This window comes from Schistocerca nitens, chromosome 9, assembly GCF_023898315.1.
Source record: "Schistocerca nitens isolate TAMUIC-IGC-003100 chromosome 9, iqSchNite1.1, whole genome shotgun sequence".
NCBI classification, from domain to species: Eukaryota; Metazoa; Arthropoda; class Insecta; order Orthoptera; family Acrididae; genus Schistocerca; species Schistocerca nitens.
The window spans coordinates 66,540,435-66,554,588 of record NC_064622.1 but is presented as its reverse complement, the minus strand read 5'-3'; the positions used below and the strand labels follow the sequence as shown (position 1 = coordinate 66,554,588).

Below are 14,154 nucleotides of genomic sequence, written 5' to 3'. Positions count from 1 at the left end.
GTTACGCGTCTTTCCAACATGACGTCCAACACTTGACCTTCTCAAGGTCCGACTCTCTAACAAGTTAACAACCAACTAATAATCGCTTACGCACCCAAAAATCAGAGTTACAAGTACGTCAAAGATCATAGTGACAAAGAAAGAATACACATAAGAACAATATCATTGCAATATAAACATATCGATGTATCACAAATGAAAGCAAATCTGAATGTTGTTGCAGAAATACATCAACTACTTTGCAGAAACACAGTAGAATATTACTGGTATCGAGAGGTTCAGGTGAGGTACCATAATGGTTGCATAATTAAAGTACCATTACAACAGCATCCCATGAAAAGCAAATAGACATAAGATGATAATTCTAGCCCAATCACTGGACCTACTGACTAGAAACTTCGGTTTCTTGAAAATTTGAAAACATATCTTGACATCTGGCATGCATTGCCTACTCATGGAAAACAAACCAATGAAACATATACTGCTTTCTCTCACACACTTGCAACAACAGTTCAGTTATGCAGATACATTTTTAACACCTACAACTGGTCCTATATTCTCACAGCAAAATTACACATTCTTGCTTTAGAAGCAAGATTTGGAGCTTGTAGAAGGCTAAGTGGCTGCATATATAATGTTTCAGTCGTGCATATATAATGTTTCAGTCGAGCAAATCTTGAAATCTGAAACTCAAAGTAATAAGTCTTCTAAAGCTCAGATCTACTAAACATGGTGAATTTACATTAAATGATTTTGCAGCAAAAGTAAATTACAGCATAAAACACCAAACATGTGAAAATTTAGATGAATTAGAATCTGCTCTAGAGGAACTAGCAAACATTCCCATGATGGATGAAGATTTGAAAGTCTTGGTTTGTATTGCTAGATACACCAGCAAAACAGTGTTTGAAAAGCTGCAAAAAGGTGGAAAATGTTGAGGTTGTGAAGAAATGTTACAAACAGAGGATGAAATTTTATTGCAGTGTGAAACTAAAGAAGTCCTTTCCTATTTCAACCAGCTGAATTGTGGGGGATTGAATGTCCTTCTATAATGATTTTTCCTTATATATATATATAAACTTTTAAAGTTCTGATTAGCAGCACATATGAATCAGAATTTCTCAAACTTGAAAATCAAAGAGATGCAGTACTTGCCTTACAAACTGAATTGTGTGAAAATGCCCTTAGTAACCTCAGTGATGTGTGCAAACATGGCATTCCTTTAAAGACAGTAACCAAGAAAAGTATTAAAGTGCTTTCGAATATTTTTATTAATAATTACACAAAACTCCTGAATGAAAAGTGTGTTTCAAAGGAAATTGCTCGAACCCTAGTAAAACAAAAAAGAGGAACTCACGAAGACATTGCAGCAAAAATAACAAAATGCAGAGTGGCCAAGCTGAGCAGCAAATAAATCCAACAGGTGCTCAGAATCAAACCACTTCTAGCATATTACATAATGACAGTGACTAGAATTAACTGCATATTGTTTAATACAATTTTGAGCTGTAGTTACACACTTCACTTATTATTGCTAGGTAGCTTCATTTTGTAAATTATTGTTAGTGTCAAAATATGCCATTTACATGTGTTGTGTAGTAGTTGTTTGGATTTGATTTGGAGTTGCATCTCCAAATTTTACTTCGTCATAATACTTATTAGGCAATTTGTGACTTTAGTAACAACTTTTTATTTAAGTTTGAATATAGAAAAATATATAACAATACGACATTTCTTAGGCAATTTAGAATCTACTTTCCATTTATGAAGTTTGTAAATAATTCATATTAGGGTACCACTGAAATACTTGGCCTAAGATTGCCGCCATCTTGGTTTCTGTGTTGTGGTCTGATGTATTGTAGTTGGTCTTGCTGGGTTGTATTATTTAAGAACTCTTTGAGCCACTTGGCATATCCGTGAACTTATTCCATATGTGCATACCTTCGTCTATAGCCTTCAATGGGGCACAGTGTCAAATGCTTTCTGGAAGGTTCTCTACAGTAAGTAGTGTTGAGCCATCAGTGTGCACACTAAACTAAATGCTCCCACTATTTAGTGAATTGTAAATTATTTAAATTTTGCCAGGCCTTTCCATGCAATACTTTCCAAATTAATGTAGGTTTCAAGTTATGCTTATACGTGGCCAGCCCTAACCATGGTATGATCAGTATGCAAAGAATATCGAATGGCTCAAATTATGTAACTTTTTATCTCTTCTACATTTGTTGTAGAAATGCTGCCCCATTCCCATCCCCTTTTTTCCACCCATACCTATCCCAGCTGTGTCTAATGATGTCAGAGTGGTGTATATTACGGATATTTTTTCCTCCTCTTCAGGAGAATAGGATGCAAAAATTACTGAATTAAGTTGTGTGGATTCTAATTTCAGGTACATCCATTCTCTTCAGCTGGTTCATATGGACATCAAACCTGGAAATATATTTATATCCAGAGAAAAGAGGCTAAAATTATTGAAAGCTGATCAGACAGATGATGGTTTTGAGGAAGAGGATACTGAGGAAATAACATACAAAATTGGTGAGTCAGAGAGCATCTATTTACAATCAATTTTTTTCAAGTGTGAATATATTATTGTTTAGTTTTTTATTCAGTTGAACAATGTTGTTAGTTACAGTCTCATAAAACATTTGATAACATACGATCAGTCAATTGAAATAAAACAAAACTGATTAATAGAACTTAAAGCTGTGAATTGTTGCAGTGAAAATGAAACAAACAAAACCAAACTGTTATTGTGGTGGATAGTATAAGAATTTTTCGCTTATCAGTTTTTAATAAAGGGCCATGAAATGGAAAAGTGTCTGATATGGCCTTTTAGTCGTCCCAACATTTGTTTAGAGTTGTTTGGAAAAATCAATGAAAACAAAAATATGAAACGTCAGCCTTAAGAATGTGTGTGTGTGTGTGTGTGTGTGTGTGTGTGTGTGTGTGTCCTTCTCCAAGTATTTTAGTCACTTGCAATTACACAAACACAATCAAGAACAAATAATTTAACAATGAAAATTGTCAAGTTTGACAGTTTTCCTTCTCATCCCATCCAGTAAGTCTCGCCTCCTGACCTGGGGTTATGAGCAACTGTTCTGAACTCTACCCCTTTTTCTAAACCTCTCCTGTCCTTTTCCTTCACACCTCTTCCATTTCCTTCAACCGTTCTTCCAGGAGGAGGAGACATTGGTTCCAAAAGCTTGCAGTTAAAACCTTTCTTTTTATGTGTGTATTCCCCTGCCACTGCTTGGTGAGTAGATTTTTTATCTATCCAATTACAAATAATATAATTAGATAGATATAAAGCATACTCACCAAGCAGTGGCAGGAGAAAACACACATGAGTTAGAGAGATGTGCAAGCTTTCAGAGATAGTGGCCTCCCCTCTTCTGGCACGAGGATTGAAGGCAAAGGAAGAGGGATGTAGGAAAAGCACTGGGGAAATTGAGGAAACAGGGAGAGTTATGGAAAAGTAGCCAAGAACTCCAGGTCAAGGGGGAATGTACCTGGTGGGATGAGAAGAAATCCAAGGAAACTCCATAATGGCTGATCAGGTTTTCTGACACCAGTGTTTAGGCAGATTCCGTAATGATAGTGTCTCCCATAAACCATGATGCTGATCTTATTCTGTTTCATTCCATGATTACACTTGAGGCATGATTCAGCGACAGCTGTTCTCCTAGGATGCTTAGTCGTGTGTTGCTGTTTCTTGCTCCTTGCACCTCTGTTTTTTTAATTGTCTACCATGTATAAGACTGCTGCATTGAGTGGAATGTGGTAAACATTTGGCTGTAAGAGATCTGGAATGACCTTTAATGCTACAAAGAAGACTTTGTGCCTTTGTTAATGGGTTTGAAGTGGATTAGATGCCATTAGCTTCACAAGTCTACCAAACGTTCCAGACATGGGGCCAACAAAAGACAGAGAAGCAATTAACTCCAGGTAAAGTGTCATCAATTTAGGAAAAGATGGAATACTATGTACCATAAAGAAGATGCATTAAGTTGCAGACAGGCACAATTGAGACATTTACATAAAGCTTTCGGCCACAGCCCTCATTAGCAAAAGAGAAACAGAGAAACACACACCATTCATACACACAAGCAAACACGTCACACATACGTGACAGCCAACTCGGCAGCTCGGGCCGGCATTCTGGCCCAAGCTACCAGAATTGGTGGTCACATGTGCATGAGGAGTACTTGCTTGTGTGTATGAATGGTGTGTGTTTTTCTTTTGTTGATGAAGGATGTGGCCAAAAGCTTTGTGTAGGTGTCTTCTAATTGTGAATTGTGCTCGTCTGCAACTTAACATGTAATCTTTATGGTAAGTAGCAATCTATATTTTCCTACATTACAGATGAGCAATTATCAGCTTCCTTTAATTTGTGTTGCTCCTTTAATTTCTGTCTTGCTCCTCCAGAGTTCGAGTTGGTGCAGGTTTTGACTAAAACACATTCTCAGTTTGTCTATAAGAATACAGATTCCTTTAGAACACTGTTCGTAGATGTTGTAATTATTCTGCAGTGAGCTATTCTTGTCTTAAGCAAGGAATGTCTTTGTGGCAGATGCCGGTGGTTCTGTGTGCAAGGATAGAGACCCATGTGTGTGGGTTTTTCTACATACCTTGTGTATCAGAATATCAGCAATGTAATGGAAGGATAGATTTCTACTTACTATAAATATGACAGTTAGTTGCAGACAGACACAACTAAAAGATTCTTGCACATAAGCTCTAGGCCAAAGCCTGTCAGATGAGGAAACACGCACACATTCATTCACACAAGTAAGCACAGCTCTTACACACATGACCACCACCTTCAGCAGCTCGAATCCGAATATAAGATGACCCCATCCCTCTTTCAGTTTCTTTGAGAAAAATTTACTTTCAACATATTCTCACTAATCAAAATTATGAACTATTTTATTGATGATGTAAAGAATTGCCAACATTGTACCTATTCTAAACTTGTGCTGTTTATTGTTTGTCTACATTTTGATAATGCAAGGAGAAATAAACAAAAATAAAAGATTTACATAAATTTTTATCTTAATTTCAACAAATCAGTGAGAGGCAAAGAAAGAGCTAATGTGTTTCTATATATGAGTAGCAGTGAAATTTATAATTTTGCTTGTCAAATATTTGGCTATTTTGTCCAAACACATTGCAGTTTCCAAGGTTTGGTTTGTGATGGGATCTGAGAACACAACTGTTGTTTCTGAATACGTAATGGATTTTATATCTATATTCACGTGGGAGTGTGACAGTATTCTTTTGTCTCTTGCCTTCAAACATCTCCTCTGCCCGCAGCTGTCTCACCGGCTGCGTAGAACCAACAGGTGGCGCAACCCCTTTCCATTGGCATTGTACCTCACAGAATGCATTGAAAATGTTGCTGCATGAAACACAATAATATGTCACTGGCTTATATTAGACAATCATCTCTTGCAGAAATGTATACTCATGTTGAAAGTATTTGTAAAATTTTAACATCTATTCAATTCAGACTACAATTTGATTCAGGCAGACTGTAGTTTAAATGTGACAGATACTCATAAAATGCCGAGATAGATGGTACACATTGCTATGGTTGCTGGCAGGATGAAATTTGCTGCCTTCTCCACCACCACCACCTTCCAATCTCCTCTCCTCTCACATTCGCCAAGTTCTCAGCCAAGCTGGTGTAATCATTCCTCCTCCAAACCTCCCAAAATTATTTTAAATAAATCTTTATTTGATGTCAGTCCCCAAAGCTTCATCTGCAAATGTAAGACAACTGTATCACACAACATAAAAATGTAAACCTCAGCAGCGATACTTTAATTTGTGAATATAAGATGAATTTGGGGATAAAAACCTTATCATATTATCAGGTCAGTATTTTACATTTTGACCCAGGGATCAGTCATTTCCTCTCTTAACTATCAAGGAAAGGTAACAGGTCCTCAAAAGTTCCATCGTAAATTTTGTGTTACGATGGATAAACCTGAAGTATTACAGCTACTTTTAAAGTTCTTCGTTCGTTTTTCACCCACATATTGATAGCAACTGTTGGTTTTAACTTGGTGGATTCTGGTGTGTTCACATCAAAGTGTTCAATTTGCAGGTTATTATGACAGGTCATAGTGGACTACTCGTCAGCTTGTGAATAGTATTTTCTGTCAAACAGTAAAAAAGTTGAATTGAGGATGTGTCTAGAGGTCAGTGAAACTTCATTGCAATTAGTTTCCAGAAACAAAAAAGTGGGACTCTTGTAAAGGAGATCACGTTGAAATGGACGATATCATCTTCATCCCAAATCTGCAGTTCACTACTCCACATATATGCTGAGGGTGTTTGCCAAACTATAGAAATTAGATGGTATGCCTTCATTACATACTTTTCGGAAGTCCATCTAGTTACCATAGCACACTGATATATTTAAAACCCATAATGACATAATGTGGCAAACCTGATGTACTGAGAAGAGCAATCTTCTCAATTTCATTCATAGAATAAGCTTATTTATGTAGGCAGCACCATTCAAAATGATATAAAATCTTGTATCCACATGTGGCATTAGGACCATAGTGTTATCCTTGGCTAAAATGCTTTTTTATTCCAGTCACTGATCACAATATGAATTCTTTAGACGATGATCGGTTTCAGTCAGTCATTACAGACTGAAACCAGTCATCGCCTAAAGAATTCATATTGTGATCAGTGACCGGAATAAAAAAGCATTTTACAGTATTGGATCACTGTTTGTATACGCGATTATGTCACAGTTGGTGATCCTTGTTGGCTGTCTGAATTACTTTTTTCTGGTTTGGTAGCCCAATGGGTGTCAGACTAAAAACTCAAAGGTTGAGGGTTCAATTCCCAGTCTAGTTCTGAATCTGTGGTTTCAGCAGACATAGGACAGCTAATGTTGTCACGTTGCTGCTAGTATTTCAAATGGTGACATTGGACTGGCTGCTATCAGAACTGACCATTGATAATTTGAGTCTGCCCGTGTTTTCAGCCGGGTGATCATGTCTGACTGGCACAATATTTTGTAAACATACCTCACTGACATAATCAGGTGCTCCTGATGTACTGAGCTGTTGCAGTAGCTGCTCCTCCCTTCATACCTGCCCCCTACCCACATAACTTGTCCAGCTGGTGGTGCTCCATTATAAAATCTGTGCCTTTGTCTGTGATGGCTCACTGCTGGAATATCAAATTCTAATGTCAGTTTCACCACTGGAGGATGTGCCAAGGAAGTGCTACTTTCATATTCATGTCATAGACTCCATTCACTGCATTTGGATTTCATTGCTCCTTAAATGATTTGAGTACAAGAACCCAGGTTTTGCTGATTTGGTTATCAGCATCCCTATTTTTCAGTTTTCTCATAAACTTGATTTCAGTCTCCTCCTTAATGATAATGTTCGAGAACCTCGGAATCTACATCATAAATATTTCATTAGGTTTGACTTCAACACATGTTGCAGGGATTACATAAGGACTATGTAATTTTCCGTAGTGTTATTCCATAAAAGATGTAATATCTGAAACCAATGAAAGCAATAATTATTTAGGTGTTACTACAGTACCTGGTCAACGAAAAATAGTGATGAAATACAAAATGAAACAATGCAAAATCCGGAATGGAATGTAACAATATTATGAAAAGTAACTGTGTGTGTGTGTGTGTGTGTGTGTGTGTGTGTGTGTGTGTGTGTTGTTGGCTGAAAGCTCACTCTCTGACAGTCTCTTTGGTGTGCCTTTCTGCAACTCAGTATCTCTGCTATATGGTGGGTAGCAACTATCCTTTTCACAATATAGAAATAAAAAATATATCAACAAAGAAAAGTAGACGAGGAATTGGAAGTGAACTGACCGGTTTTTGTTGGTGGTTTGACAATGGTGAACGGCTAGGGCATGATGTTGAGTGCTCTAATCGAAGGAAACCAGTTCCAACATGGGAAGTGTCAACTATCGAGTAATTTTAATTAGATTATAGTATGCTGTGCATGTGGCATACTTGTCAGTGCACCATATTTTACTTCATTGCATTTATATTGTGTCAAGAGGGCAGAGAGTTTTTTTTTAATATGTCCACAGTCTTAAATAACAGTGAGACAAAAGTGGAAAATGTTTTAAGGATTTGTGTGTTGTCTAGACTGGAGCCCAAATTATTACTCAGGCTACTCTGTGTTAGTGACTGATCCTTTTTAGATAGTCATCAAACCTTCCACGATTATCTAAATCGTAGTTTAACAAATGTGGCTAGATGTATGTTTCATTTTTATTATATATATTTACACCACTGCTCATTAAAATTGCAACATTATGAAGGCGGTATGTGACAAACATCAAATTGGCTTGAAGTGTACTTCATACTTGGATTTGGAAATGATTAGCACTTCATTGTGATCACACAAAGGTATGAGTAACACCACCTGCTTCTAAGGAAAGATTATGCAGTGGTTTTCTCATTCAAAAAATACTGTTTGAAGTTGAATTGTTTGTGAGAATATTGTTAGGGCTTCTGTAAGAAAGAGAAATGTCTAACAGAATGTGACTGAATTGAAAAGCAGCCGGATCATAGCATATTGAGTCAATGGGATTCCACTATTTCTCCTCGCATTGGTCAGTATCAGAAGATTGTTACACAAACATAAACGTGTTGTGCAGACTGAGTTAGGAATGGGTTTTGTTTGCAGCAGGGCAAATACCCACACCAACAGTGCGTCGAGTCTGGAGCACTGTGGACTATCAGCAAGAGGGACAGTGGTCACAGCCTCTCTTAATGTGGCAGCTGGGAGACTCTTTAAACACTGGTGCACCCAACAATAACACTAGACACAGAAATGACACCATCTTGTCTTTTCAGACGAGTAACCAAATCTGCATGAAGCGCCACAATGGATGTATCCGTGTGTGGAAGCTCCAAGGAGAAGGAACATTGACAGATTGCATTAGTCATTGTATGGTGCCGAGCACCTTGGGTGATGATGGTATGTTGAATGCCATTGCATACTCAGCAAGATCCTCTCTGGTTTGCAGGTCTGGTAATTTGAATAATAGCCATTGCTTGTCTGATATGTTAAGGCCAGCCGCTGTGCCCTTTGGTAGCGCTGTCTGTAACATTATGTTTCAACATAGTAACTCAAGACTGCATGTTGCTATGATGTGGTGACCTACTTTGGTGCAGAGGGCATTAAGACTGGCACTAGGTAAATGTCTCGCTCATTGTAAACATCTAGTTGTGGGTTGCTGAGAGACTGGCATGCCACCACCTGCCAGCCACTAAGATGACCCTGGCAGATAACTTAAAGCAGCATGGAGGTGTAAGCAGTATAATCTATCACCCAAGTTCAGTTGGGCTTTGTTCATTGTCTGCCAAGCAGAGCTGGTGTGAGATGTGCTGGCTGGGACATGGGATTCCTTGTAGAAGAGGGAAAATCCATTTCTCCAATTTTCCAACTATAAAAGGCTTTTATACGACTATGCCACATCTACTTTTTCATTGAAAGCTTTACTGTCCTCATGCAAAATGAGAACTTTCGTTTCATGTGATACTTTAGTTTTGTAATGTTTCTCAATTAATTTAGAAGAAAAAATGGAAATTAAAAATTGTTTCTTTGTATATGTGGTGGTATAGCATCTTTGCTTCCTAATAAACTATTTACATTTTCATAATTTGTAATGGATTTTGCAGATTGATACTGTTTGTCAAGTAGTATAGCATGTAGCTTACCATTTGCTGTGTTTTAGAGCGTACTGTATTATGAATGAAATGTAGTTAAAAGTTAAGAGATTTTTGGGAGACACATCTTCTGTCACAAGTAAACATGAGTTACTGAATGGCGTCAATGCTGTGACTGCAAGCTGACGGAATCTGTGCAGTTTGAGCATAGCTCCAGACACTGCAGGATACAACAAAGAATTAATGGTCTCTTCCATCCACGACCTTCGTGCTGATCTTGGTGATTCTGCTTGTTTGGTTGATTTCCTTTGGATCCTTGGCCATGTAGGTGTCCCAGATAATGAACTTGCTGATAATCTGGTGAGATGGCAACCACCTGTCCATCCACTCTCCAGGGGCAGATTTGTGGCTTTACATGAAATCCCTGTGAGCTCATTTGTAGGCAGACTCTGGAGGCTACTCCCCAGTCCAATAACATTTGTGCTGTCAAGGAAACTTTCACCATGTGGTGTTCTTCCCTCTGCCTCTCCCAATGGGAATCTACCATCCTCTGCTGTCTTCGTATTGGCAGTACTAGGTTGACCCGTAGTTTCTTACTCTGCTGGACTGATCCAGCCTTTTGGCCCTTCCCACTAAATATGCCCTCCCACCTTCCTCGTCTCTGGTATTAGCTGACAACCTTTGCATGGTTACATCTGTCTGTGGATTTATTTGTGAAAGTGGTTTGTACTCTGATAAAAGTCCTTAATTTTCCTATGGCATTTGAGTCCCTCTGTTGGTGTAGGTGTTGGTTATGGAGGCCTTGACTTTGCCTCCACTCTGCCCAGCTTCTCCCTGCCTTCTCCCGACATTTTGTGTGATATGTTGTGCTGTTTCATTTCCACTTGTGCCTTCTTCCCCATGTGATGTCCCCTTTGTATCATGATAATGGTATAGTGTGTCGGAACGGGTCAGTGTTGTTGCTGGTGCCACAGAGCACATAGCGTTGCTGGGGTGCCCCTGCTCTCCCAGTGCCCACGCTCCCTCCTCTTGTTCTGTTCTCTTCCTGCTGTCCTGATTTCCCTTTTCACTTATTTGCTTGCACATTATCCCTTCCCCTTGACTGAACTGTGCTGTTTGTGTTGTTCTTCCCTTGATTTCTGTGTGCAACCACAACGGAGGGGTATCTGTTGAGAGGCCAGACAAACGTGTGGTTCCTGAAGAGGGGCAGCAGCCTTTTCAGTAGTTGCAGGGGCAACAGTCTGGATGATTGACTGATCTGGCCTTGTAACACTAACCAAAACGGCCTTGCTGTGCTGGTACTGCGAACGGCTGAAAGCAAGGGGAAACTACAGCCGTAATTTTTCTCGAGGGCATGCAGCTTTACTGTATGGTTAAATGATGATGGCATCCTCTTGGGTAAAACATTCCGGATGTAAAATAGTCCCCCATTCGGATCTCCGGGCAGGGACTACTCAAGAGGACGTCGTTATCAGGAGAAAGAAAACTGGCATTCTACGGATCGGAGCGTGGAATGTCAGATCCCTTAATGGGGCAGGTAGGTTAGAAAATTTAAAAAGGGAAATGGATAGGTTAAAGCTAGATATAGTGGGAATTAGTGAAGTTCGGTGGCAGGAGGAACAAGACTTTTGGTCAGGTGAATACAGGGTTATAAATACAAAATCAAATAGGGGTAATGCAGGAGTAGGTTTAATAATAAATAAAAAAAATAGGAATGCGGGTAAGCTACTACAAACAGCATAGTGAACGCATTATTGTGGCCAAGATAGACACGAAGCCCACGCCTACTGCTGTAGTACAAGTTTATATGCCAACTAGCTCTGCAGATGATGAAGAAATTGATGAAATGTATGATGAGATAAAATAAATTATTCAGGTAGTGAAGGGAGACGAAAATTTAATAGTCACGGGTGACTGGAATTCGAGAGTAGGAAAAGGGAGAGAGGGAAACGTAGTGGGTGAATATGGATTGGGGGAGAGAAATGAAAGAGGAAGCCGTCTGGTACAATTTTGCACAGAGCATAACTTAATCATAGCTAACACTTGGTTCAAGAATCATAAAAGAAGGTTGTATACATGAAAGAATCCTGGAGATACTAGAAGGTGTCAGATAGATTACATAATGGTAAGGCAGAGATTTAGGAACCAGGTTTTAAGTTGTAAGACATTTCCAGGGGCAGATGTGGACTCTGACCACACTCTATTGGTTATGAACTGTAGATTAAAACTGAAGAAACTGCAAGGTGGGAATTTAAGGAGATGGGACCTGGATAAACTCACCAAACCAGAGGTTGTACAGAGTTACAGGGAGAGGATAAGGGAACAATTGACAGGAATGGGAGAAAGAAATACAGTAGAAGAAGAATGGGTAGGTCTGAGGGATGAAGTAGTGAAGGCAGCAGAGGATCAAGTAGGTAAAAAGACGAGGGCTAGTAGAAATCCTTGGGTAACAGAAGAAATATTGAATTTAATACTAACAAAGAGATAGAGGGGCTGGCCAATACTTAGCTCAGTACAGCCGATAGATACACAAAAAACAGAACCGAAAATTTACGTTCCTAGCTTTAGGAACAAATGTTCCTTCATCAGGGAGGAGATAGGGGAAAGAAAGGGAAGAAGGGAAAGTGGATTCAGTTACTCACAACCCAGGTTATGAAGCAACAGGGAAAGGAAAACAGGGAGGGTAGCAAGGATGGAGGCATGGTTGTCAGAGGGAAGCCAAAGATATTCTACTGTAAGTACTGTGCTAGCTTCAAACCAAAGAGGATGCATACAGAAGTAAAGAGGTATATAGTATAAAGATAAACACAACTATGTAGGATGAAAAAATGCGTGAATGGCTAAAGAGGAAAGGGAAAGGGGAGAAGACTGAAGAGTAAATGGGAGTGAGGTTTTTTAACGTAGGTTCAGTCCAGGGGGATGGCGGGATGGAAGGATGTGTTGGAGTGCAAGTACCCCTAAAGGACTTACCTTACAAGTTCCCATCTCTGGGTGCAATTCCTCCTTCCACCAGTCTCTCGTAGACTTCCAGAACCTTCAATCCTTAGCCCTTACCCAACTTCTCCTGAATCTCTACAGTACTTCTTGTAACCACCACTCCCAACAGCTCCTATCTCTCTTCAAAATCCTCCACCTCTCAAACCCTTGCTTGGAGAACACACTCAGGAACATCATCCTAGAAGCCAGCTGCAAACTTGAGTTCCATGCCACACACCACTTGAAAAAACTATCCACAGTGCTAGTGCAACACCTAAGAAGTGGGGTCCCTCTCCCTATCCCCCACAAACACCAACCACAACAGAACCTTCAACAAACCCCCCTCATAGCCAACAAACCTAGCCTAGCCACCCTACTCAATCTCCCCATCCCAGCACATACTCCACACAGACCAATTCTCAACTATAATCACAGTCAAATGCCACATATCACCAGTCCCAGTTCAGTTCTAAACCTCTCATCCAGATCCCTCTCTCCTCCAGAGACATCTGTTCTATCAAAAGACTTAACCTTTTGCCCCACGCCTAAATTCAACCACACTGCCCTGGTTAAAGATCTCCTCTCATTCACCCGAAACCTCAACTGGAAATATCACTTCACTACCCAAACACAGCCCCCAAATACTAGACCCAGTGTTGAACCCTGTCTAGAACAGTTCTGACCGCCTTCTCAAAGGGATCCTCCTCCCCTCCCCCAAAACCATCCCTTGCAGACATTTCAGGAATTCCTCACATCCAGTGTTGCCTCCCAGTCCTCCTTGAAGAACATCCTGACAACCCCCAACATCACCCCAGCTGAATCCCGTGCCATTAAGGAGCTGAAAACAGACCGCTCTATTGTCATCCTCCCGGCGGATAAAGGCTCCACAACTGTGGTACTTGACCGTGTGGAGTATGTGGCAGAAGGACTGCGTCAACTGTGCAACACCTCAACCTACAAAGCTGTTACCCAGGATCCCATTCCCTCCATCCAGACTGAGCTGCAGAAAATCCTAAAAATCTAAGGTCCCTCACAAGGCCTCACAACGGCTTCCATAGACTTGCTCACTCCACCTGAGCCACGTACCCGTACCTTCTACCTATTACCCAAAATCCACAAAGAGAACCATCCTGGCCGTCCCATTGTGGCAGGCTTCAAAGCCCCAACAGAACGTATCTCAGCTCTGGTAGACCAATACCTCCAACCTATCACCTGCAGACTCCCATCCTACATCAAAGACACAAACCACTTCCTAGAACACCTCAAATCCATTCCCACTCCTCTCCCACCTGAAACCTTTCTTGTCACCGTAGATGCTACATCCCTTTACACAAACATCCCACACACCCATGGTCTCCCTGCCCTTGAACACTACCTCTCCCAACGCTCATCCGCCTTATCACACTTACCAACTTTGTCGTGAATCACAGTAGAGCAGCGATTTGCAGTCTAACCCTTTATTCCCTAGTCACAGAACATCCAATCTAACAAGTCAA

General features: G+C 40.1%; 1 protein-coding gene across 1 annotated transcript in view; it reads left to right on the top strand.

Moving 5' to 3' along the window:
* The window catches only part of LOC126203555 (wee1-like protein kinase), a 98,953-nt gene that overhangs the window by 47,455 nt on the left and 37,344 nt on the right, over nucleotides 1-14,154 (top strand). Inside the window, exon 5 of the mRNA XM_049937877.1 lies at nucleotides 2,390-2,538. Coding sequence (XP_049793834.1) covers nucleotides 2,390-2,538 — 149 coding nt within the window. The remainder of the gene's footprint in view (nucleotides 1-2,389; nucleotides 2,539-14,154) is intronic.